Below are 25013 nucleotides of genomic sequence, written 5' to 3' on the forward strand. Positions count from 1 at the left end.
CCTGCTAATCCCACCATATACTGAGTTCTTCCGTAAGTGCTCTTCTTAAGTTTCATGCTCCATGACAGTGGTATACCTTAAAATGTCCTTCAGATAGAATTTCTTGGGTAAGCCTTGTCTTAAATTCCATACTATTAAAGATTATGTCCACCAGAATATAAACTCCACATGGTCACTTTTTTTTTTACCATTTTGTCTACTGGTATAGCCTCAGCATGTAAGTAGGTACTTGATAAATATTGTTGAATGAATAATAACAATGCCCCAATATATTTAGGCTCTCGTAACAAAATATATGCAGAACATATTAATATGAAGGTCTCATTAAGGCAATAGCTTGGTCTCAAAGCCATGGGCACTGAACTATACCTTGGACTTCCTTCATAAAATTTTGCACATACCAGGGCCTCATCCAAATAGCAAGTTATGTGACTCAGGACTTTTTACTCCACTCTCTGTGTAACTTGCCTACACCAAGTAGAAAGTGTGCAAGGCCCAAATAATCCACTTCAGGCAGGAGGCCAACAGTTCTCCCCTATCTCAGCCCATCCCTTAATAAATAACATTGTTGGAACCAGGAACATCTCACCTCACAGCCTACATACCATATACGTTCTCCTGTCATGCCTGGGGCGTGAAGCCATGATTCCTTCTCTTCTCTTATTCCTTTGTACCAAAACCCACTGGTCTACCCACTGATAGAGTTTTCCAATAAATTCTATAGAATTTGACAAGGATCCAAGATTTATCTAGTCTTACCCAGGATTTGGAACAAAGAACTTTATTTCTCAGTGCCAGTCACCAATTCAGATGTAATTTCCTTCAGAAGCCTTCCCCAGTTTCTTGTCTAAGTCATCCTCCTCTCTAGTCCCATAATACCTTGAACCTCTCTCTGAGCACCAAATTGTATTGAAACATTCAGTGAGTAGCTGCTTCTCCCACTAAACTGTAAACTTCCTAAGGGACAGTGTATTATTCCTCCTCAGCATTCATCATAGTGGTGGCACAGTGCCTAGAATACAGCAGGTGCCCAACCAATGCTTGCTGAGCTCTGCTCCTTCTCCATGCTCTCAGGCACTCATCCTCTTGGAATACTGTTATTACAAATTCAATATTTGTAATATTTGTTCCTCTAATACAACTGGCGGCACTATTTGAAAACCATCATTTGATATTCTGTTTCAGAAAGGATGTCATCTCTGCTTTAATAAAACTGTTGTCCACAATCTCATGATGCACAAGAGTTGGTCAGGGTCTTGGTTCTAGGTTATAGAAACCCAAATAGAACTAGCTTAAGCCAAATGAGGAATTTATTGTAAAGATAATGACATGTCTCTTACAGCCCACAGACTCTGTGAGTCTGGAATTCCATTATGGAATTATGGAATGGAATAAGGCTAAACTGTGAGAATACATGTAACAGGAAATTCAAACTCACATGAAACTCATGTCTCATTTCTGTCCTCTGACCAGCCTTCTTTGCTTTTCTAGTCTACATGGAGCAAAACATGACTGCCAATAGCTTCAAAATGCCCATTTTTATACCCCTAATACCCAAAGAAGACTAGCTTCAGTTCAACACCAATACCCCTGGGAATGAATCCAGTTGGCCCAACTTCATTAAATATTTACCTTAAATGAACGAAATGCAGCTGGGGGTGGGATTCAAAACTATAGCCAGGTTGTTGGGCACAGTCCCACAGATGCCCACCACATTTCCAAATTGTTTAGCTTCTAAAGAAACACATGGTCAGAATGGACTGTTTCAAGTGTATTAATGGTAGTTTCTACAAAACACAGAGTTTTTAGAGCAATAATGTTCAAGTTTATTTCTAATAATAATTCATGGCACCAATATAAATTCTGAAGTCAATATATGTTTTCTCTATTTTAAAAATAAATTTATTATACAATAATATTGACAAGGTCATTTAATATAGGCAAAACAGTTATAAAACACATTTTGAAAAGATATCAAAATCCTTAAAGTCTTTTCTTGACATCAGACCTATCAAATTTCAAGAGACACCATTAACATTTTAGGATCAAAACAAATTCTCAAGCCTGAATTGGCTTGAGAGATTCCACTGGTCAGCCAACATCAGTTCAAGAAAGAAGAAACATTTATGGCATGTTTTTTTGTTTTAAGTACTCTGAAAAATGTTCATTTCAAGCACTCTTAGTATCAAAGAAAACTGGGAAAGATAAAGGGCATGAATGAGTCCTGAAAGACACTTTTGAAAATAAAGCACATATAACATAAATCATTGGATATAATTCTGTTTCAAGAATAGCTATTAAGTCAGGAGAAAAACTAGATTTAGAAAATGAAAAGTTATTTGACTTATCTGGTATTGATACTTGAGTTATTTCTGTGTTATATACAAGACAACCTTAGTCTCACTCAAAACACTACATGTGATAGGTGATTTACAACTTCACATCGTGTCTGAGTTCTCTGCTTCATGTTGTATATGGAGTCTACACTGCAAAAGAAAATTTACAAAGATTCTGGAAGAGAAGCTGCTTGGCTGACAGGCATAATGACCAAAGTGCAGCAATCTGAGGGCATCTTCCATGGGTTTTTGTAAGTGATCCACTTAGTCAATGTAGAAAGTTCCATCTTCTCTGGGAATATTGGCTATCTGTAGATTTCATTTTTTCAGTTTTAAAAGAGTCTTTTAAAAATATCCTATGGAGTTTAAGGGAGCATTTGGCAAGATGGTCCAAAGTAATTAATGTTTATGCTCATGATTTCACTACAACAATACTCACCTGAAAGCAATCAGAAGCACTGTTCCTTAGAACAAAAATGAGGATATGGTCACAACCAGTCTCTGCTTGGGCTCTTCTGTGCCGTCACTGATCACTACTCTGTGAAAAGCAGTCTTTTCCAGTGCTATTATTTATAGTTTAGTGAGATTTAACAAACTCCAATTGACAGAAATGATGCTTCAAGGGATCAAACGTTGAACTTGGTTCTAATTCCAGCCCCACCAATTCCTAACTCTGTAAACCTAGGTTAGATTATTTAATTTCTGAGGGCCTGTTTCCATACATGGGAAATGAAGATTATACCACATATCTTATAGGTTATTGAAAGTATTAAAGGAAATAATATATTTCAAACTCCTAACTCATGGTAAGTGTTGATAAATGGTAGGTTTATTGTTAAGTCAATTTCAATTCCTAAGATTTCTCATTTGACTAATAATCCTGGTAATAAAACTTAAGTGAAAGTTTATTAAAATTTCCCTTTTTAGCTGGGTGCTTTTCTCCAATTACCAAACAATAATAAAATTACTTAATTATTATTATAAAAACAATAGTAAAAAAACACAAACTAACATTACAAACAAAAAGTAAATACATTATTTAAAATTCATTTCTGAAAGCTCTTTTCCTGAGACACATTCTGTCCATTTTCAAATGAGCAAGGCATTTTGTAGCTTGCCACTAGCCTGGAGGTACCTTCATAGCCTGGAGGAATAAGGAAAAAAGGAGCAAACCATTTAAAAGAAATGCACTATGCAATTTTTAAAAATCTTGAGCCAGCATTTTTGTTTTCAGTTCATTAGTGTCATCCTGGTAATAAGTTAGGAGAACATTATAATTTCTCAATAAGCATTTACTATATCCCATTACTCTGCTGTGAGTTTCTGGAAAAAGAGATTCTTTGTACTGCTGGGAGAGCTATGGAAAGTAATTGCTCTCTCTTGCTGGATGTGAACAAGGAAGTACACGGTCTTGATTGCTACTGGCCTGTTATGGCTTAAAGGAACTAGTCTCCAATGAAACCAACTCTTCAAACAGTGCAGAAAGAGAGAAATAAGTTTCCCAGTGTGGGAGCCTCTGGCTCAACCAAGTGTGCAGACAACCTTCCCTCTGGAACACCAGTTCATGTAAACTAACACATTTCCTTCATTTTAAATGAGTTTCCTTGGCTTTGATACTGTTTCGGCCAACTACCTTGGCTGACTGAGCTAGCCATGCTCCCTTTCCCCAGCCGCAGTTGCACTCTACCCGGCTCTGGGTTTCAGGGGCTGACAGTATGGACTGCAACACAATGGCTCTCTGGCCCTCTGGGTTCTGGTTGTGCTTGGCCATTGGGCACCTGCTGCAGATCTGAAGGCTGGAGGAGAGAAAGTTTGGGGCATTCTTTCTGCATTTCCTCCCTCTGCCTCTGCCTCATTTTGGTTCCAGGAGTGGCTCTTATTTCTGACCACAGCTACAGCTCCTACCTGGTGGGAACCTCCAACAGCCGGCCCTTCAGTGCCAAGGTAATCCCTCCCCAGCCCTTCTAGGCATAGAAGAGAAGCAGCAGCCTCCTGTCATTGCCAAGCTCCAGGAGCCTCCACATTCCTGTGGGGTCCTCAGCTGTGCCCTCCCAGTCCCTTTGCCAAAATCTCTTCATGGGATCCTGCTGGGATCCTAACAGATACAACATTCAAAGAGCTTAGAACAGTGCTTGGCATATGACAAATGCTCAATAAATGCGGTTGTTGTTACATTGTTCTTATTATTTCCTTTTAATGTAAGATGTCTAAACTAAAATACCTCTTCGTGTGCCCAAAAGTGAGGAATTAGAAAGCAGATTGACCTCAGTACATTAGAAAAAGTATATAAAAGTCCTCTCTCCCACATGCTTATCAGGGTGGTGACATGCAATAGAAAGATGTGAGAAAAATCTTTCATTTGGCTTCAGATTCTATGAAAAACACACATCTATTTTTAGAAGATGCTAAGCATAATCAAATTCCAATCAATGATTTACTAGATTCAGTTAATACCCATTTCACCAGGTAAATGTCATCTGAATAGTTCCTCATCTACCAAGTATCACCCTTACCATTAAGCAATACTAGTCTCTTGAATATCTTCATTTACTGGAGTTATGTCTTTACCCAGAGTTTCCATTTCTTCTTCCTTCTTCCTTTTTTTGTGACGTTTCCGAAGAGGACTAGGAAAATAGCAAGTTAGAAGTTAGTGTGGGCCTGCTAGTTCATGTGAACACAAAATTAATCATCAAGAGGGCTTATGACCTTATTTCTAGATGTATAAAATGCCTAAGTTCTTTTTTTTCTTAAATATTTTGGGTCCTCTCTTACTCTTTTTCCTGGCTTAGATAGCAACGGGTAGCAGTGTGGGAAGAGTAGTTATCAAATAGAAAGGACATGGTACCTGATTATGGATGGAGCTTGGCTAGCACAAGAAAACTTACTAAGGTCAAGTCATTTTACAGAATAGACTGATAAGCATTACTTGGTGCATAAGTAAGAAATAGTACAGATTGGAAACAGGCAATGAAAACCAAGAGACTGAAGGTAGCCTCTGGATATGTTACTAAGCTTCTAGATACATTAATTAAGAAATGTGTTTGATAGTCTGGACTGCAGTCCAGTTTTCTTAAAGTATAATTCAAAATTAATGTAATAAAATAGGCATTTCCCAGCTCTGGCCCAAACCAGGCATTATAAAAATTCATTTTTGCCCTAAAGAAGAGAATTTTTTAAATATACCTCTCAATTTTAGAGCTGGAAGGAATCCTATAGGTCATCTGACTTGATTCTTCTCATTGTACAGAAAATTAAAGTTAAAAGATATTAAGAAATTTGCCCAAGGTCTCAAAGATATTTAATGACAGAGCTGGGACAAAAAAAAAAAACTCTAGATTCCTGGTAGTCATGTTAACATTTTTCTAAAAACATTGTGAAGAATCATGAAACCCTGTTCTGGTATGTACTATTGCCCAAAAGTAAATGTAGATGTTTAGGAAGCTACGCTAGCTTCTCAAGACAAGAAGATAGCACCTGTAAAAAAATGCCTTTTTAGTATACTATATTGGAGTCCTGCTCTGATAAAAAGTAAAGACAGGAAAACAGTGTAATCATCTTTTTTAAATAAAGTCATTATTTTAATGTGCCCAAGAGAAAAATTGTTTATTTGTTTCTATCTTTCAAAGTTATTATGTCATGGTACAGTTTAAGAAAATAAAAGTCTTATTTAGCCTACTTATTTAGTCTACTACATAGAACTAAATAGTTCTATGAACTATTTAGACAGTTCATAGAACAGCACCTAAAAACTAAAAAACCCACATAAAATATAACTGACTTTAGGACTAACTAGTTGGCATGTTTTTTTGATATAATTGACAAATAACATTGTAATTTTAACATTGTAATAGTTTCAAGTGTACAACATAATGACTTGATATACGTGCCTATTGGGAAAATGATCACAATTCATCAAGTTAATATCCATCACCACATATAGTTACAAAATTTTTCTTCCTTGTGATGAGAACTTTTAAGATTTACTCTCTTAGTCACTTTAAAATGTACACTACAGTATTATTAACTATAGCTGCCATGATGTACATTCCATCCCCAGGACTTAGTTATAACTTTTAACCACCTTCACCCATTTTTCCCATCACTTCTTTTCAATTAGGAGATTAATAAAATTTGTTTTTAAATTATAATAATTATGCTCAGTAAAATGACAAAAATTACGTCTCATGTTTTATCATAAATAAATATTTCAATATAAATGATGGCAAACTTCAAAAAGTGATTTATTTCAATCAAAGTGAAAAAGGAAAGAGAAAAGGTAGGAAGGAGGGAAGGAAGAAAGGAAGAAAACAGTGAGCAAGACACAATTGCTCAGATGTACTTAATATTAAATTTAAAAATACTTACTGACAGCATGTGCAGACACTGATCACCAGAATGATAAAAATGACCATAACTGCTATTAGACAAATCACCAGAATTTGCCCTCTGTCTCCTCTTAGGTAAAAGAGGTCAACTCTCTCACACCTTGCCCCCGTATAGCCTTCATCACAGCTATAAAAATAAAAATAAAAAAAACAGAGGTAAAAAGTGCAAGACTTTTAGGAATCTCTAATATATTTTTTTGAAGAAACTAACATTATTTCATTACATGGAATAACAAAGGACACAATTCCTTTAAAAAAATTTAAGCTGTACACTATTGGGTCCACAAATAATTTCACATTCTTTGCTGAAAGCCTGTCATCCACTGAGGACTATTAATATGTCTAACATAATGACAATTTACTGAAATTTAAGATTCTGAGTTGGATAGAGAGGATGACAAATGCCAGCATTCCCAAGCACTTAATGACCCTCCATGATAAGGAATTCAAAATCCCTAGGATTTCCCATTTCATTTTAAGGCAATACGAACAGTTTCAGTGTACCCAAGTTCTTTTAGCATAAATTATTTAAAAGTCATACTGTTTTCTGTGATCAAACAGCAATGTGTATGACAGTTCATAGAACAGCACCTAACACATATTAAACTCCATACATGTTATTCAACAGGATTCCTCTTCCTCTGTGTAACTCCTACCCATCAGCTCTATGGTGGGGGTCACAGATGAGGTAATGCTCTTCCAGGAACCACCTCCCTGGCTACGTTCCCCCCGAAACACATGGTCTTGTCCTCTTCATTCCTTTACCTGACTCCTGGAGGCCACGTTTTCAGACGTGTACACCATTCCCTCTGCTCTCCTCTAAATGGCTCCCTTTCTCCATGGTCTTCATAAAGTGCAGTGACCAGGAATTACTAGTCTCCAAGTGGGACTATCACTTTCCTCATTTCCTCAACTCTGTATCAACACAGTCTTAGGGTCACCTCAACGCAGCAGATTCCCCAAGTCTGAGGTGACAGTTACAGGCTATGTTTGGCCAAGCCGAAAATTGAGCAACACTCAACAAGCTAAAGGCTGAGTGACTTGGGCACTATCCATATTATCCTCTGAAGTGTGTCAAATGCTTACAAGTATGTAAGAAGTTTGTCTGAGGACATTTCAAAACCAAAATTATATGTTGTAACATCAGTTCCTTCACATGAACAAATATTCTTCCTTTTTTCTCCTCAGGCTCATTCAAAACACAGATACTGGTCATACACATGAGAATGAAATGAAAGATGAAATTCTGCTTCTTTGAAAGAGTTCTGTGTAACCTTGTTTTGTTTGTTTGTTGTTTTTAAAAAGAGAGTCTGTTGCTAGACCATTCTATAGTTTATGTTTGACAAGAGCCAAGGCAGTTAATTCCCACGAAGCCTGTATTTGTCAAGTAAGAAAATCCCTTAATGCCAATGTTGTAGCCAATGCAATACTTCAAAAAACAAACAACAAAAAAATAGCTCAGTCACAGCTATCAGTTGAAAGGTGATGCTAAATACAAGCAAAGGAGAAAAAATATCTAATGCCATCTATTGCAAAAGGACCCCAGGAAATATGAGGGAAAATTGCTTCCTGCAGGATAGCTAGATATTTTCATTGCAAGGTCAGCATAGCAGAAAGAGACCTTAAAAATATCCTGAGATATAAAAAAAAAATCTCTTGTGCATAGAACTGGAACTAGGGGGAAAAAATCACTTATAACTGCATGTGTGGGAGAGAGACATTTTTATTGAATTATATTAAAATGAATTTTTATTGACACTGAAAGGTTTTTTTTTAAAAAATTTTAGGTGTATCTGATTCCAAAAGACAGACTTTTAAAGAGTGTTTTATTGAGATCATAATTTAAATATTACAAATAGAGTCTCTTTCAATTAGCTTTTAACTGTTCTCTAAGAAATTTACTAAATATGGCACTTTTAAGTGATAATATTGCCCATAGAATACACAGCAATTAATTTGCTGCTCTTTCAGGATGTTTTTCTAATTACAAGCTCTGGGTTCAGTGGCTTAACCATGATTTACTTACATTCCTCAATAAGCAGTACTTCCTGCAATTTATAACCCAGTAAAACCATGCTGGAGGGTCACACCTTTTTATGCCAGTGATGGCTGCTCCCATGTCATTTTACTTCCCATCAAACCAATAATGTACTGGTTGACGGTCATTTCAATGGGAGAGGAAGAGGCAAAGGGTGCAAGAACTGAATAGATGTTCATTAAATGCTGAATAACTGAATAAATGAATCTTTATTTAATAAACATCTTAAAAAATACAATTTTACATGATTTTTAAAGATGCCCATGACCCTAGAGGACTCTGTAAAACAGAATTGGGAACACTGTTCTGAAATAATCACCAGATATTGTAAAAAGAGATTTGTAATATTAACTGAATGGAGCCTTTTAACAACCGTTGAGATAGGTGCTATTATTAGCCCATTTTACAGATGGAGAAACTGAGGCATAGAGAAGTTAAGTGGGTGGGGCTGGGATTCAAATGCAGGAAATCTGGCTCCCAAGTTCATGCCCCAACCACATGTAACACTTCTTAAATGAACTGTGCTGCATAAACAAAAGTCATGTAACTGAAAACAAATCACCCTTACTGCAAGAATGTACTGAGAAGACTAATAGCTGATTTCAGTTGTTTGAAACACACTTTGTTTTTTACGTAAAAACAGGAGTCCACAAACTACTATAACCCCAAGCAAAAAAAGGCATTTCTGTCTTCCTAACATAGCATAGTCACCAACAGCAAGCCAATTTTGCTACACCAAGTCACCTAAAAGGTCAGACCTAGGCTGAGTATCTCCCATTCATCTCAATGGTGCAGTTCATAGAACATTTACCCTTTGCTGGGTACCATGATAAGTATTTTTGCTTAATGCATTATTTTGCTTTCTAACTATTATAATGCTATAATAATAATAATAATAATATCCCCTTTTTTGATGATAAAACTGGAGCAGATAACTGATCCATTGTTAACACTTCATAATTGGAAAAAAAAAATCTTAGGTGTATCTGATTCCAAAATCTGTCTTCTAATGCCTATGCTCTTCTGTCTTCCATTGATCCATATCATTTTGCCACTAAGAAGGTGTTCATGGCTCAGATTAAGGTCTTGGTTTTGACATTTAGATAGCATTAGATGGACCATGAGAAAGCGACTTATCCACTTATTCACCAGCCATTTATTGAGCACCTAGTAAACTCTAGACACTGTGCTTGGCACAGAGACATAAAAATGAAGTAGCCATGAGCCCTGCCCTCGAGGTGCTCAATCACATAAGGGACATTCAAAGAAACCAACGTTATGTCTCAGAGGAAAAGCATTTCCATGGACACGTGATGAGGTTGAGAGGAAGGACATCTAACTACACCTGAGTGTGCTTGAGAAGAGGAAGACCCTGCAGGGGCCCAAGAGGAGCTGATGCTTGAGTTGTGTCATAAAATATCAGTGAGAATATGCTTTCTGGACTATGAAAAGAGCTTGTGTGACAAATCATGAAAAGGGATGTCAGCTTTTAGAGGAACGTTGGGGAATATGGTGACAGATACGGCTGGAAGGTTAAGCTAGGATCAGAGGAACTATGGAGGCTAAGGATGGACATGGAGTTTATTCTCAGACTTGAGGGGGACAAGTTGCAAACTGATCTGAGGCAGGCAGATTACATACTGTGGTCTTCAATTTGGGAGGCAGCAATATTAAAGAACAACAAATCTGCAGACATAAGGACGGACCAGTTAGAAAAGTGTACTGGGTTAAAGGGCATTAATATTTTTAAAACCCAGTATGTTCTCCCAAGCCAGTGAGTAATTAAAGGAAATTTCACTTTTAATCAGCTCTATCTTTCCCAGCACACACACAATTTTCCTTATTTCCTCACATTAGCAAATCTTATCCCACTCTAAGTAATATCCATGTATATTTAATTTTTAATTAAATTTAACTTTGATTAAATTTTAGGAAGTCCATGACCTTTATATGTTCCTCTAAGACAGGGTTTGGAATCACTGTTCTGAGATACTTATGGAAAAAAGCATACTGGGCAAAATATACAGAAAAACAAACATTCCATGAGCTTCCAGGTCAAAATTAAACTTAAAAATTATCACCTGACTTCTCTAGTGGCAAGGTCTCTGGCCACATTTAGAGGGACATCTCTTCAGAAGAAAATGATTAAAAATGCAAAAAAGTTATTGTGCTTGAGTAAAATTAAACTTGAACTCTTAATCTACTAAGAGTTGAAAGAGCACTTTTCTCCCAATTCCCTGCTGCACTGAACAGGCTTTGCCAAACTCTTTTTATAAACAGGGCTTATTTCCTGGCACTTAATCGACACCTGCAAAAGTAGCTTTTCATTTGGCAGAAATTCCTTTATGTTTACATTAACTGCAAACCACCTAGCACATGCCAGAATTCCTTTCCATTCAAACCACCTGGGAGATTGAGCTGAAAATCATCCTTGACACTGGACAGAAACAGTTTTCCTCGCATAAGGCAGCAGAGGACACAACCCCGCCTGCAAGTGGATCTGGACTCTGGCACGGTCGTACTTCAGGAGGAAAGTGTGCGTCAGTTTCTCCATAAGGAGCTGCCGAACAGGCCCCTAAACAAGTGGCCAGGAGCAGCAGCAGGCAGAACTGAGTTCTGACAGATGGCTTGGTTAGCTCAGACTTTCCAGTCCTATCAAGCCCCGGGCCAGCACCATCCTGCACCCCTTTCCTTCTGGCTCAGGGCGCTTCACTTACACGCAGGAGGGTGTCTGTTCGGCCACCACGAAGCGGCATCTCCCTTTGATGCAGTAATGCTTGTATTGCTTGGGGCACCGAGAGAAGTGGCCTCTCCGTTTTGATTGTGTGGTGGTGGCTGAAAAACGAGAGAAAGGTCAATAAATCAACTCACTGTAAATACATATTTGTAAGTAGAATCATATTTCTATCATTGCTGCCAGTTTTCCTGTAGAATATACTGCAATCTCTCATTTCTCCTCTCCACACAGGGATGAAAGTCAGACAGCCGTGGCCCCAAACAGCTCTAGAGTTTGGGTGGTGGGGAACGTGGTGGGAATGTTTCCTATTTGAATTAAGATTTGTGTCCATCCTACCTCTTCAGAAACACTGGTGTGGTTTAAAGGCTAAGGCGTAGTTGTGGTAAGAGAGAAGCCTACATTCTTTCTGTGAAGGTTATCAGAGCCATGGGGCTGATGGCACTGAAAAGAGAGAAGGGCTCTTTTTTCCTTTCCTTTCCTTGTTTTTTTTTTTCTTGCATTTTTCTTAAATTTTCTTTAAATTTTTTCTTAAAGTATACTGGTCATTATGCTTTATATATATTAACTCAGGTAATGCTCATAACAGCTTTGTGCGGTAAGCCCCATTCTAATCTCCCATTTATGGATGAGCAAAGCACAACAACTAGCTAAGTTCCCCTCCAAGACCACACAGCTAGGAAGTGGCAGAACCGGGACTCAAACCCAGGAGCTCTTGCCCCAAAATCCATGCTCCCAACCATTCTGCTGGGAAGCATCTCCAAGCAGCTGCTCAGCAGGTAGCTGTCGTCATCTGTTCTCAGCCAGATGCACCCAGAAGTCATGCTTGCCTGAATGGGAGAGGCTCCCTCTCACTTGACCCCTGGAAGATTTCTCTTGCCCTGAAGAAGGTGGAAAGTACTGGAAGCTTCAGATCTAGGATTTCAATCTAGCACAGACTCCTTTGTCTCACCTTTTGGAGTCTTGGTTGCCAAACTTTTCAACTGGGGACAGTAATATGCAACAATTTATCCATGGCTTACATGTAATAAGTTTTAATAAATAAGGATCGACAAAAGAAACAGCACAGAAATGCTAACCAGCTGTCTCATGTGTTGACTCACAATGGACATGTGCCCACACCCAGAGAAAACAGCTAACTAGCCAGCTCCAGCCCAGGGCTGGACTTCCCACATCCTGGCATGGAACAGCTCACAGGACCGAGACACCTGTGGATCCAGGTGGACCAGGATATTCACTTCAGAAGGGCCTTCCACACTAGCTTTGGTATGGTACCTGGCATCCCAATGGCATTAAACAATCCTTTTATCGAGAGCAATGACTACTAAACTTCTGAATTAATATTATGAAATGAGTGCATAAAATTGCCAAGGGCTAACAGAAAAAGGAATCGCAAAGAACTCTGGATGATCTATATACAGCAAGCCTGTGATGGTCACAGAGTTTCAGCGGGTGGCAGAATGTTTCTCAAGAACAGGCTGACCTAGTTTTGGTGGGTGACTTGATTACCATGCATGCTGACTGCTTGTATGTGCCAGACATTTGCTCCCATGTGTGCCAATCAATGGTACTCTCAATGAAATTTCTCTCAGGAATAACTGCAAAGTGTCTCAAAGGCAGAGGTCTGTGTATTTTGGTAAATAAATTGGTTAGCTTCCATTCATTGAGTACTTCCTATTTCCAATGGGAAACACCAAAGGAATAAAGGATAGCCTATCTAACTATCTAAATCAGTACAACAGAACAAATTAGGGACAGTAATAAGCAACCAACCAGCAGCAAAAACCATGGCAACCATACACACAGGGGCAGTACACAGGAAACAGCGGGAGGGACCGTGGATTAGGAGGAAGGAATTTAGTGCTTCGTTTTCAGCTCTGCCTTTTTTTAGCCATAGGGGTCCAGGCAAACTAATTAAGCTGCTTGGGCCTCAGTTTCCTCATTTGTGAAAATGATAACATCTACCTTAAAGAGCTGTTGAGAGGCTCAAATAAAGAATGCATGTAGAAGTTCCTAGTAAAATGCCTAGGACAACAAAGTCCTCAGAAAATGAGCTGATTCTAGAATCTGAAAAATTTTGACAATTCTAAGAGAAATCTTATATTACTACAAAGAGTGCTTATCTAACTAGAGAACATTTTCTGGAAAATGCAGATTTTTTTTAAGAGGAGTGAGCAAGCAATTGAGTTAAAGAGAATGTCAGGAGCAAAAGCTCAGGGTCAGGAATATGCATGCCTAATTAAGGGGGAGGGCGGCAGATTTAATTGAATCAGAAGAGACGTGAAGGGGAGCAGCCAAGGACTGCAGTGAATGAAAGTCAGGGGCAACAAATGTCAGTAGGCAGAAGTGTTTACACTTGAAATTCAAGGCAAGAGAGAGAGAGAGCTGAAGAAGTTTCTGATAGATTAAATTAAATGGTATATGTAAAAACTCAACTGTGAAGCATTTTCTCTATGCATCCGACAAGAGAGTGAAGCCTGGATTAGAGCAGGAAGATGCCAGGGGCAAGGAGAAAACCAATGTATAGCTGGGCTAAGTAGACATAGGTGATGTGGGCTGGAGGCAGAGGAATGCAGGTCAAGGAGATGAATTTAAGAAACAATAAGACTTAGTGACAGATCCACTGTGATCCAGAAAGATCTTTCCTACTTTGCAAAGCACACCTGACTTTAAATGTAAGCCATTTGGCTCAGTGTCTTGAACTTTACGAATTCCTCTAAGTTGTTGCACTCCTTTAAATGTAGCTGGCCTTTTAATAAACACCACACCTCAGAGCCTGATACCAGAAAGTGCTGTACCCAGCGGCTGCTGGATACACCGATTTGGTCAGCCTAGGTTCAACCAAGCAGCACAAATCCATGCTGGGGAAATGGTTGCCAGGCCCTGTTTTGATGGCTCACAAAGCTTTCTCCTTTGCCAAATGAGCATGCTCTTAAATATTCCCAGCATTATTTGGATTTAAAAACCCTTCCATGCCAGCAAGCAAAAAATGACCAGTGATTTCTTTATGGAACTTTAAAGCCTGGAAGGAAGAAATTAAATCACACATACTGCCCCCCAAATCCAGATGGGACTCTCTCTTCTCTAATAGAAATGAAAAGCCTTACCAACATACCCCCTTTCAAAGTGCACCTAAAATGCCGGCTGCTTTTATCTAATATTCATCAAAATCACATTACCTGAACATTGAACAACTGACATCTAACATTTCCTGCGTATCATGAGACCTGATGACAGAGGGCAGGGGAGAGCAAAATCTAATCTCCCATTCCAGAGATGTTTATCAGGAAGGAAAAATTAATCCTGTGACCAAAGAATTAGTCCCAAGTATTGTGTATCTCTGCTGAGAAGTGAACCATATGGTCTTGAAAATGTAACAGCCATGAAGAGTCTCCTGATACTGGGAGTAGTGGAACTTAATTGATCTTTTTTCCTCCCACCTTACTCTTTTCCAATCCACATGCCTAAAGCCAAAGCCTTCCTCTGGGAATGAGCCTGTCCCACAGAACTGCCCTGGAAAACCATATCCGTTTGTGGGCCACGTTGCAACACCATCTCATAAGTGGATGGGCACCGCAGGTAATATATCTCAATCTCTTCATGGCATGCATAGTCCAAATTAAGTAAGTCAATTAAGTAAGAAACCACAAGGGTCACTGCAGATCAGTGCATGACAAAATCTGATTCTAAGAGTTAGCAGAAGGGATCAGAAGTAAGAACTCTTTCTTTGATCATGTGGGCAGATAGACAAGAAGTAGTTGTCTTCCTTGGGCCATATGGATAATGAGATGTGATAGATTCGCATGTTCCAAACAAAGTGGAAGAATACCACAGACATTCAAATAACTCAGTTTAAATATCGAATTTTCCCTAATTTGATGGATGCTTTGATAAAAGAGCATAGTTCCCTAGTCTTTCTTGTATATGATTCTTATTCTCAAGGACAAGCCAAAACAGGCTTTGGGAGGCCTTTGTGTTTACAGCTCTTCAGAACAGATACCTTAGGTCTATTTTTCATAACGCCTTCACTGATGTATTCCAATAGTGCTCTTTACAAATCTATTTAATGATTTTGTAAATGATAATATTAGCAGCTCTTCTGAAATCAATTCTAAAGGTAACATATGGTTATTATTACAATGCTCTTTTGTAATGCTTATTACAATGTTTATAACTGCATAATAACCCTAACCCCTTAGTTAGATACATAACTAAATCTCTCTCTAAAAAATCTAAAAAGGGGGTGTTAAATTTTGAGATAAAATTCCCACAGTGTTAACAAGGAGAGAGAGCAAGGCAAACAAATACCTACAAATCCACCTTCTCACATGGATCGACAGCTGACCTAAAACAAGGGAGACGCGAGTGCAGCCTACAGAGCAGAGCCTGAGGCTATAATATCCTAGGCCTTGGCTTCCGGGCATCTTCCCAAGAGGGGTTTCCTTGTTTTACAACCTCCTTAAGCCAAGAGGAGAGGAAGAAAGGTTTATATTTTTTAAGTTAATTTTCTTTCTTATCTTGCCAGCTATCTCTCCCAGACAGGGGAATGTAAATTCACAGTGCCCTTGAAGAAGTGTAAACTTGGGAAATTTATTGTATAGGAGGATTCCCATTTGTCTTACATCCAATGCCATTTCCTACAGAAATGTGAAAGGGTCACTACTCCAGGAAAAGAAAAGCAGGTCTCACAGATGTAGTCGTAACCCTCCTGGGCTGCTAGAATATGCTCATACAGGGGGCTAATCAGACCAGCTCCGCAAGTCTTTTAGCCAGGAGGGCTACACCAACCACTGAAAGCTTACAAGAGTGGGCCTCCCCTGAGAGCTGCCTTTTCCATCCTACCTCTTTAAAAGAAGAAAAAGAATCCAGTGTTGAAGTGTGAGTTTATCTGCCTATATTAAAATTATTCCTAGCTGGGGGCAGGCAAACGAAGAACAATGGACAGGAGAAAACTTGCGTTTTCTTTGGTTTTTAAGAGCGTATGCTATGGAATTCTATGGGGATAATGCCTCCTTCACTTCCTTTGCTGGTTGTTCCTCACTATCCCCAACCTCTAAATTTCAATGCATTGGGATTCCCTGCTTTTTCGTCTCTTCTCTCCACACTTCCTCCATGGGTGTTTCCTGGCTTTAAACACCTTTATGGTAACAATTCCCAAATTTATGTTTCCATCCTAGATCTCTTCCCTCAATGCCAAGTGTCCAGCTAACATCTCCACTTGGGTATCTAACTGGCATTTCAACTTAACACTTCCAAAATGGAACATCTGACTGTCCCCTTCAAATCTGGTCTTTCCTCATCTCAGTAAGTGGTATTTACATTCTTTCTGTTATTCAGGCCAAAAATCTTGGAGTCATCTTGACTTTTTTGTTTTATTCTATATCCAGTTCACCAGAAAATCCTATTGCTTGTATTCAAAATATATGCAGAATCATCCTTCCATCCCCACCACACTGGTCTAAACCCATCATCTCCAGGCTAGAATTAGTCTCCATGGCAACAACCTCTAACTCATCTCCCTGCTCTGCCTAAGCCCTCCTTCCCAACTGTCTAGCCTACACATAGAAACCAGAGTGATGCTATTAAAACTCACTCAGAATAAAAACTGACAGTCATATAATCCTTAGCAAGCCTCTTTGTGACACTACCTATTACCGCTCTTTCCCCAGTACCTTTCTGAGCTCATCTTAGACCATCTTGTTCATTGCTGTATCTTTGGTACCTAGAACAGGGCCTGCTGAATAGAAGGTGCTCTTTAGTACTGGAATGAATAAATGCCTCACTCAAGTTAGAAAATGGCAAACTAAAAATGGAATGTTTAGATATTGGGGCTATTTGAAAATAAAATCATAAAATCAGAAACAGGAATGACTCCAAAAGATTATCTAATTCACTTCTTCATTTTACAGGTTATAAATGGAGTCTTTGAAAGCTTAAGTGACTTGCCCAAGGTCACAACAGTAAGCTTAAGTGACTTGCCAGTCAACAGAAACAATCTGCCCCTGTTTCACAGTAATTTCTTTTTCAAGAATATTTTGTCCTTATTTGGACTTTACTTTCAAGCAATTACTCTCCAGAATCTCCCTCATATATTCAGCATTTGGATCTTCCCACATGGTTCTAACAGTTTAGCATGGTGATTAACAACACACATTTTAGAGCCAGTCTCTCCAAATTCATGTCAGGCTACGCGGCTTACTGTGTGACCTTAAACAAACTAAAACTCTGCTGCAGAGGAAAGAAACAATCAACTGAAAAGGCAATCTATAGCTGCTATGGAAAATAGTACGGATTTTCCTCAAAAAATTAAAAATAGAATTACAATATGACTCAGCAATCCCACTTCTGGATATTTATCCAAAAGAACTGAAATCAAGATCTCAAAGAGATAGTTGCACTGCCATGTTTACTGATGCATTATTCACAATGGCCAAGATGTAATAACAACCTAAATTTCCATCAGCAATGAATGGATAAAGAAAATGTGGTATATAAAAACAATATAATATTATTTAGCCTTACAAAAGGAAATCCAGTAATATGTAACAACATGGGTGGACCTTAAGGACACTATGCTAAGTGAAAAAGCCAGTCACAGAAGGACAAATATTACATGATTCTACTTATATAAAGTATCTAAACAACCAAATCCATAGAAGAAGAGAGTAGAATCATGATGCCAGGAGACTTGGGGCAGGGGGAAATGAGAAGTTTTTGTTCAAGACGTATAAAGTTTCAGTTCTGTGAGATGAAAACTTTCTAGAGACCTGCTGTACAACACCACGCTTGTAGTTAACAATACTGTACTATACACTTAAAAATTTGTCGTAAGGGTAGATCTCATGATAAATTTTCTTACAACAATAAAAAACATTAGAAAACACATTTAGGATGATGATGATGAGACAGATTCTGAATACTGCCAATCATTGAATCATGGAATAATCTCCAAAGGAAATGTGAAAATGCCATCATTAAATACATTTGAAATTCAACTGCAGAAAAACACAGAAACACATAAAGTTGGCCTTGTTCTTCTCCCTACATGGGTGACAAGACCCACACAAGCATGACCTAAGACACCATTGGATTCCACAGCAATCTCTAGACCACCCATTAGGGTGAGGAAAGAAAGAGGAACACTGGGCTGGAACTGATGACTCACAGCAGGATGACTTGCTCAGCATGTTCCTGGCTCAGTTACAACTTCCCTAGGGTGCTAGGAAAGGAGCACTTAGCAAGTCCCTACACCCCCAGCTTGGAAAAGTTTCCAGGGAATACAGGAGGCTCTTCTCCATCCCACCCTACTTTTAGAATTGGCCTGAGTCTTGTTCTGTTTTGTTTTAAAAATCAGAAACAATCCCTGTAGTATACCAGACCATACAATCTATAAAGGATAGACAGAACCTAAGACCAGGGGTCAGCAAACTATGGCCCAAAGGCCAAATCTGGCCCACCCCCTGTTTCTCTAAATAAGGGTTTACTGGAATGTATCCACAGCCACTCATTTGCATAATGTCTATGGCTGCTTTCACAGTACAATGGCAGAGTTGAATATTGCAACAAAGAGGGCATGGCCCATAAAACCTAAAATACTCATTACTTGATCCTTTACTAAGGCTGACCTCTGCCTTAGACTAATAACTTTGAGAATACTAATTCAAATATCCTCAAGGTAAAATATGTAAAAGTCATTGCCTTCTTCACCTATTTTAATTTATGGAATAGAAAAAGAATTTCATTTTAATAGAATTTGCCAACTTTCTACGAACCTAATCCATGATATCACACTCTGAAATCTGGAGCATATATCTGCAACAACCTAAAATAGTATGATTAAGAGAAGCACTAAAATCAGAAATACCTGAGTGTGAATCCCACATTTACTATTTCCTAGCTGTGTAACCTCTGGCAAATTACTTAATCTTTTTTAGGCTTCACCTTGAAATACAGTAAAAAATATTATCCAACTTATTGAAATCTTGCAAGGAGTGAATGAATTCCTATATGTAAAGGACTTAGCACAGTGCCTGGTACATTAGTATGTGCTCAAAAGACTACCTAGTTTTATATTATTATACTTTCAAAAATTAAACTTAGGAAGATCAATCTTCCAAGATTGAATATGAAGCTGATAAAACACAGACGTGTCGCTTGTTAAACATTACCTGCGCAATTTGCTCCAGGATCTCCACAGAGAAGGTCCTCATTTTCTGGACTTCTGGTTGAATTCTCATCTGCCACAACACAGTGGAGGATCACTAGACCTTCAAGTTCAAAACAGAACCAAAACAAACATGAAAAATTGCAACTTTCTTCAATGTGAAAAACACTATAAAGGTCATGACCTATTTGTGAAAATAACAAGCTCATGGCTTCCATTTCCAAGACATTCTCCCACAGCAAGGTTGGGGCAGGTGGGAGGAGGCAAGGGGGTAGTTCACAGGCCAGCAAATCTCATTTTTTAAGCTCAGCACTAAATACATAGTTTTCAATCCAGCATCACTTAGATCTAACTATGCATCTTAAGTGGGGATACTCGACCATAGCCTGTGATAGAGACATCATAGAAGCAGAAAAACAGAGAGAGTTCTCAGATCCTGGATAAGTGTCCAGGGAGAATGGGTGATGACCCCTTGTGGCAACACGCTCTCTCCACTCCACACAGACCCAGTGTTCCTCAGTGGGCTTCCTTCGGGGGAAACGTAAACTAGATATTTAATTCATGGAAATTATTTTAAAATTTCATATTTCTACAGCTAAGAATCTCAGTCTTAGAAGGGCAGGCCTCATTGAAATGTATGGGAGAGGGAGGACCCTAGTTGTGTTGTGCTTTGAAGTTTAGAATACAACATGTAATCCTTGTATAGACCTGATTCAAACAAACCAGTGTAAAAAATCATTAATGAGCTAATTGAGCAATTTGACACTGACCAGACCTACAGCAATAGTAAGAAATTGTTATAACTGATGAAACTGTAAAAATGATACTGTGGTTTATGTTAAAAAAACGGAATTCCTGTATCTTAGAGATACAAATTTAAATACTTATTAATAAATTAACATATCTAAGATTTACTTTAAAATAATCCAGGAAGGGAAAGACATCCCGTGCTCATGGATAGGAAGAATTAACATTGTCAAAATGGCCATCCTGCCTAAAGCAATCTACAGATTCAATGCAATCCCTATCAAAATACCAACAGCATTCTTCAATGAACTAGAGCAAATAGTTCCAAAATTCATATGGAACCACAAAAGACCTGAAATTGACAAAGCAATCCTGAGAAGGAAGAATAAAGTGGGGGGGAATTATGCTCCCCAACTTCAAGCTCTACTACAAATCCACAGTAATCAAGACAATTTGGTACTGGCACAAGAATAGACCCATAGACCAATGGAACAGATGAGAGAACCCAGATATAAACCCAAGCATATATGGTCAATTAATATACAATAAAGGAGCCATGGACATACAATGGGGAAATGACAGCCTCTTCAACAATTGGTGTTGGCAAAACTGGACAGCTACATGCAAGAGAATGAAACTGGATTATTGTCTAACCCCATACACAAAAGTAAACTCAAAATGGTTCCAAGACCTGAATGTAAGTCATCAAACCATAAAACCCTTAGAAGAAAACATAGGCAAAAACCTCTTAAATATAAACATGAGCAACATTTTCCTGAATGCATCTCCTTGGGCAAGGGAAACAAAAGCAAAAATGAACAAATGGGACTACATCATGCTAAAAAGCTTCTGTACAGCAAAGGACACCATCAACAGAACAAAAAGGCATCCTACAGTATGGGAGAATATATTTGTAAGTAACATATCAGACAAGGGGTTAACATCCAAAATATATTAAGAACTCACATGCCTCAACACCCAGAAAAGCAAATAAGCCAATTAATAAATGGGCGGAGGATATGAACAGACACTTCTCCAAAGAAGAAATTCAGATGGCCAACAGGCACATGAAAAGATGCTGCACATTGCTAATTATCAGGGAAATGCAAATTAAAACCACAATGAGATATCACCTCACACCAGTTAGGAAGGCCAACATAGAAAAGAATAGGAACAACAAATGCTGGAGAGGATGCAGAGAAAGGGGAACCCTCCTACACTGCTGGTGGGAATGTAAAATAGTTCAACCATTGTGGAAAGCAGTATGAAGGTTCCTCAAAATACTAAAAATAGAAATAGCATTTGACCCAGGAATTCCACTCCTAGGAATTTACACTAAGAATGCAGGAGCCCAGATTCAAAAAGACATATGCACCCCTATGTTTATCACAGCACTATTTACAATAGCCAAGAAATGGAAGCAACCTAAGTGTCCATCAGTAGATGAATGGATAAAGAAGATGTGGTACATATACACCATGGAATATTATTCAGCCATAAGAAGAAAACAAATCCTACCATTTGCAACAACATGGATGGAGCTAGAGGGTATTATGCTCAGTGGAATAAGCCAGGTAGAGAAAGACAAGTCGCAAATGATTTCACTCATCTGTGGAGTATAAGAACAAAGAAAAACTGAAGGAACAAAACAGCAGCAGACTCACAGAACCCAAGAATGGAGTAACAGTTGCCAAAGGAAAAGGGACTGAAGAGGGTGGGTGGGAAGGGAGGGAGAAGGGGAACAAGGGGCATTATGATTAGCACACATAATGTAGCAGGGGGGCACGGGGAAGGCAGTATAGCACAGAGCAATTAGTGACTCTATAGCATCTTACTACACTGATGGACAGTGACTGTAATGGGGTATGTGGTGGGGACTTGATAATGAGGGGAGTCTAGTAACCACAGTGTTGCTCATGTGACTGTATATTAATGATACCAAATAATAATAATAATAATCCAAGAAGGGAAGAGGGGTGCAAGGTCGTGAGGCAAAGGCATAGATGAAACAAGATTGGCCACATATTGTAATTGTTGAAGCATGCAGGGGGTTATACCAAGGTTCAATATGCTGTTCTTGCTGCTTTTATATATATTTGAAATGCCTGTAAGAAGTTGGAGAAGGGGAGGGGAGCTCAGCGGAGGACATTTAGGAAGAGAGAAAATGGCTTGGTAGTTAGCTGGTCTTGCATTCATGACCTGTTCTTTAACTTTGCAGTCATGCACCTTGGCAAGCTTCTCAGTTTCCTCATTGGCAAAGTGGAAATGATTATCTCTTCTGCAAAGCATTGTTGTGTGGATTCAACCAGGTATGTATGCAAAGCACTTAGCACAATCCTGGCATGTAACCAATGCTCAATTAAACTACTCAGCATTATGTAACTGGCAGAAATAGAATAACTTGCCCACTGATTGTATTGAAATTTAAACATCTAGCCAATAGTTTCTAACCTACACAAATTCTCTAATTCAATTTAGTTCAATAAACATCCATGAGCATCCAGAAGTGGATAGACATGCTCCACCCTCAAACTGCTCCAAAGCTTCTAAGGCAGGTAACCAGTCAACCAATTAACCATAACACAAAGCAACAGTATTGTATCAGAGAACAATAGTATGTAGCAAGTTCAAAGGCCAGAAGAGTTTTCACAAAGACCCTTTCAAAAAAGAGACTCTTTTCTACCAAACTGGAAAAGATTCTTTTAAAGAAGAAAAAAGAGGTGGTATCTAGCATTGCAAGAGAAATAGAAGCTGAAATCCACTCGTGATGGATAGATCTGTACTGCTTTACTGAAGGACAATTTAGTACTATATGCACTAAAAGGGAAAAAGGAAAAAAAAAATGTACAAGTGTTTAAATCCATAAATCTTTAAATCCCTAGGATTTCATTTCTAGTAATTTTTGTTAAGGAAAAAATTCAATATATATAAGATGATTTAGCTACAAAAAGTCTGCATGACATGGGGTATAAAATATTAGAAACTGCCTAAATATCTAATAATGGAGAACCGATTAAATATGTGGAACCATTTTTGTGCAATAAAATGCTATTTAGCCATGAAAAATAATTTTCAAACATTAACAGAGCATTTCAATATATTCTAAATAAGAGAAGTGAGCTATAGACAAGTGATGTAATGTGATGATCTGTGTGTCTGCACGTATGTGTGTGACAAGTGTAAAAAATATCCACATGGATAGAGAGTCAGAAAGGGGGGTAAGCAGAGTTGCTCACAATGGTTAGAAGATTTTTTTCCATAATCTTCCTTATTTGCACTTTTTAATTTTTGTACTAGATATTTTCTTTGTTGCAACAAGAAAAAAGGAGCAACTCTCAAATAAAAATTAAAAAAAATAAAAAACCAGTGCAATTTGTCCACCAAATTTCTAGACTTTTTCAGATCTTTCATCCCAATACCTGGCCCCAACCTTTTAGACCTAGAATAAACCAGAAACAAACAGTCATTTAGGGCTTCTGAAGCACAAGAATTGTATATGACTAGTCTTTATAATCCTCGTACAGAACACAATGGATAGCCAACATACGTTGAAAGAATAAATAAATAGATCTATAAACAAACAAAACAACCTTTAAATTAAAAAATCCCAATATCAATTGCTAGTGGAAGATTTCAATCAGTTTCTTTATTATTATAAAACCATTTCAATCCATGGGCTTTCCTCATGGGCAGAATCAGTAGCCCTTAATTCTGGAATTAACCTGTTCTAATGATGGGAATTAAAAAATAAACACTAAATCTCACAGTGATTAAACATATGTACAGTGAGGATGAGAATAGCTCCTTTTCAAGGTTGTTGTAAAAATTAAACAATTTAAGAAAAGGCAGATGGTTTGGCGTATAGTACACGATTTTAAGTTACTCGCCCTCCTTCTCACTGCCACTTGTAATCTAACCCACCATTCTCCACTGCTTCCCAACAGAGGAAGTCCTCTTTCCACTGAAACCCTCCCCAAGCCTCCAAACATTCTGGCAGGTTGGGGGCCTGTGCCCAGAATCTCTTCTGCTAAGGCTCACTCCACATGCCGGGATCAGCTGGCCAAGAGATGCCCCTGGAGAGGACCCTAGGTGGAGGCATCTTCACGTAAACCAGAAACCAAACACACGGTGCATTGCCCCTCTACTGCCCACCCACAATCTTCAGGATAAGCTGGTGGCCATGAACCAAATCCAGCCTGAAGAACTGTTTTCTTGGTCTGCATAGTTTTCAAATCTGAATCTGCATAGTTTTCAAATGTGAACAAGACAGTTCACATTAAACCTAGATTTTTCTGCTTCCATTGAAAACATAAAAGCTCTGACAACATAGGTCTAAAGCACCTTCATGGCAACAACTAGCTAAGTAGCAGGCAACCCCTTTAAATGCCACAGACCCCATCATGCTTGGGATCCTCATTCGTTTTAACTGCCTAGACCCTGACAGGCACTTGAGCTTGTGATCTGTATGAAGTGACTCAGAAATCAGAGAAATACCCACAAAAGTATCTATTCAATACTAAAAGCTGCTTCACGGAGTAAGTACACCCCTATTCTATCCATAATTCAACAAATATTGATTAAGCACTGTGTGCTTGGCAGTGTGCAAAAA

General features: G+C 38.5%; 1 protein-coding gene across 1 annotated transcript in view; it reads right to left on the reverse strand.

The window, feature by feature from the left end:
• Positions 1-1135: 1135 nt before the first annotated feature.
• Positions 1136-25013, reverse strand: part of BTC (betacellulin) — an 82585-nt gene continuing 58707 nt past the window's right edge. Inside the window, exons 5-9 of the mRNA XM_057503246.1 lie at positions 19662-19760; positions 11477-11594; positions 6702-6848; positions 4850-4960; positions 1136-3480 (exon numbers count right to left, since the gene is read on the reverse strand). Coding sequence (XP_057359229.1) covers positions 4852-4960; positions 6702-6848; positions 11477-11594; positions 19662-19760 — 473 coding nt within the window. The 3' untranslated portion in view covers positions 1136-3480; positions 4850-4851. The remainder of the gene's footprint in view (positions 3481-4849; positions 4961-6701; positions 6849-11476; positions 11595-19661; positions 19761-25013) is intronic.

Source organism: Manis pentadactyla, chromosome 5 (genome assembly GCF_030020395.1).
Source record: "Manis pentadactyla isolate mManPen7 chromosome 5, mManPen7.hap1, whole genome shotgun sequence".
NCBI classification, from domain to species: Eukaryota; Metazoa; Chordata; class Mammalia; order Pholidota; family Manidae; genus Manis; species Manis pentadactyla.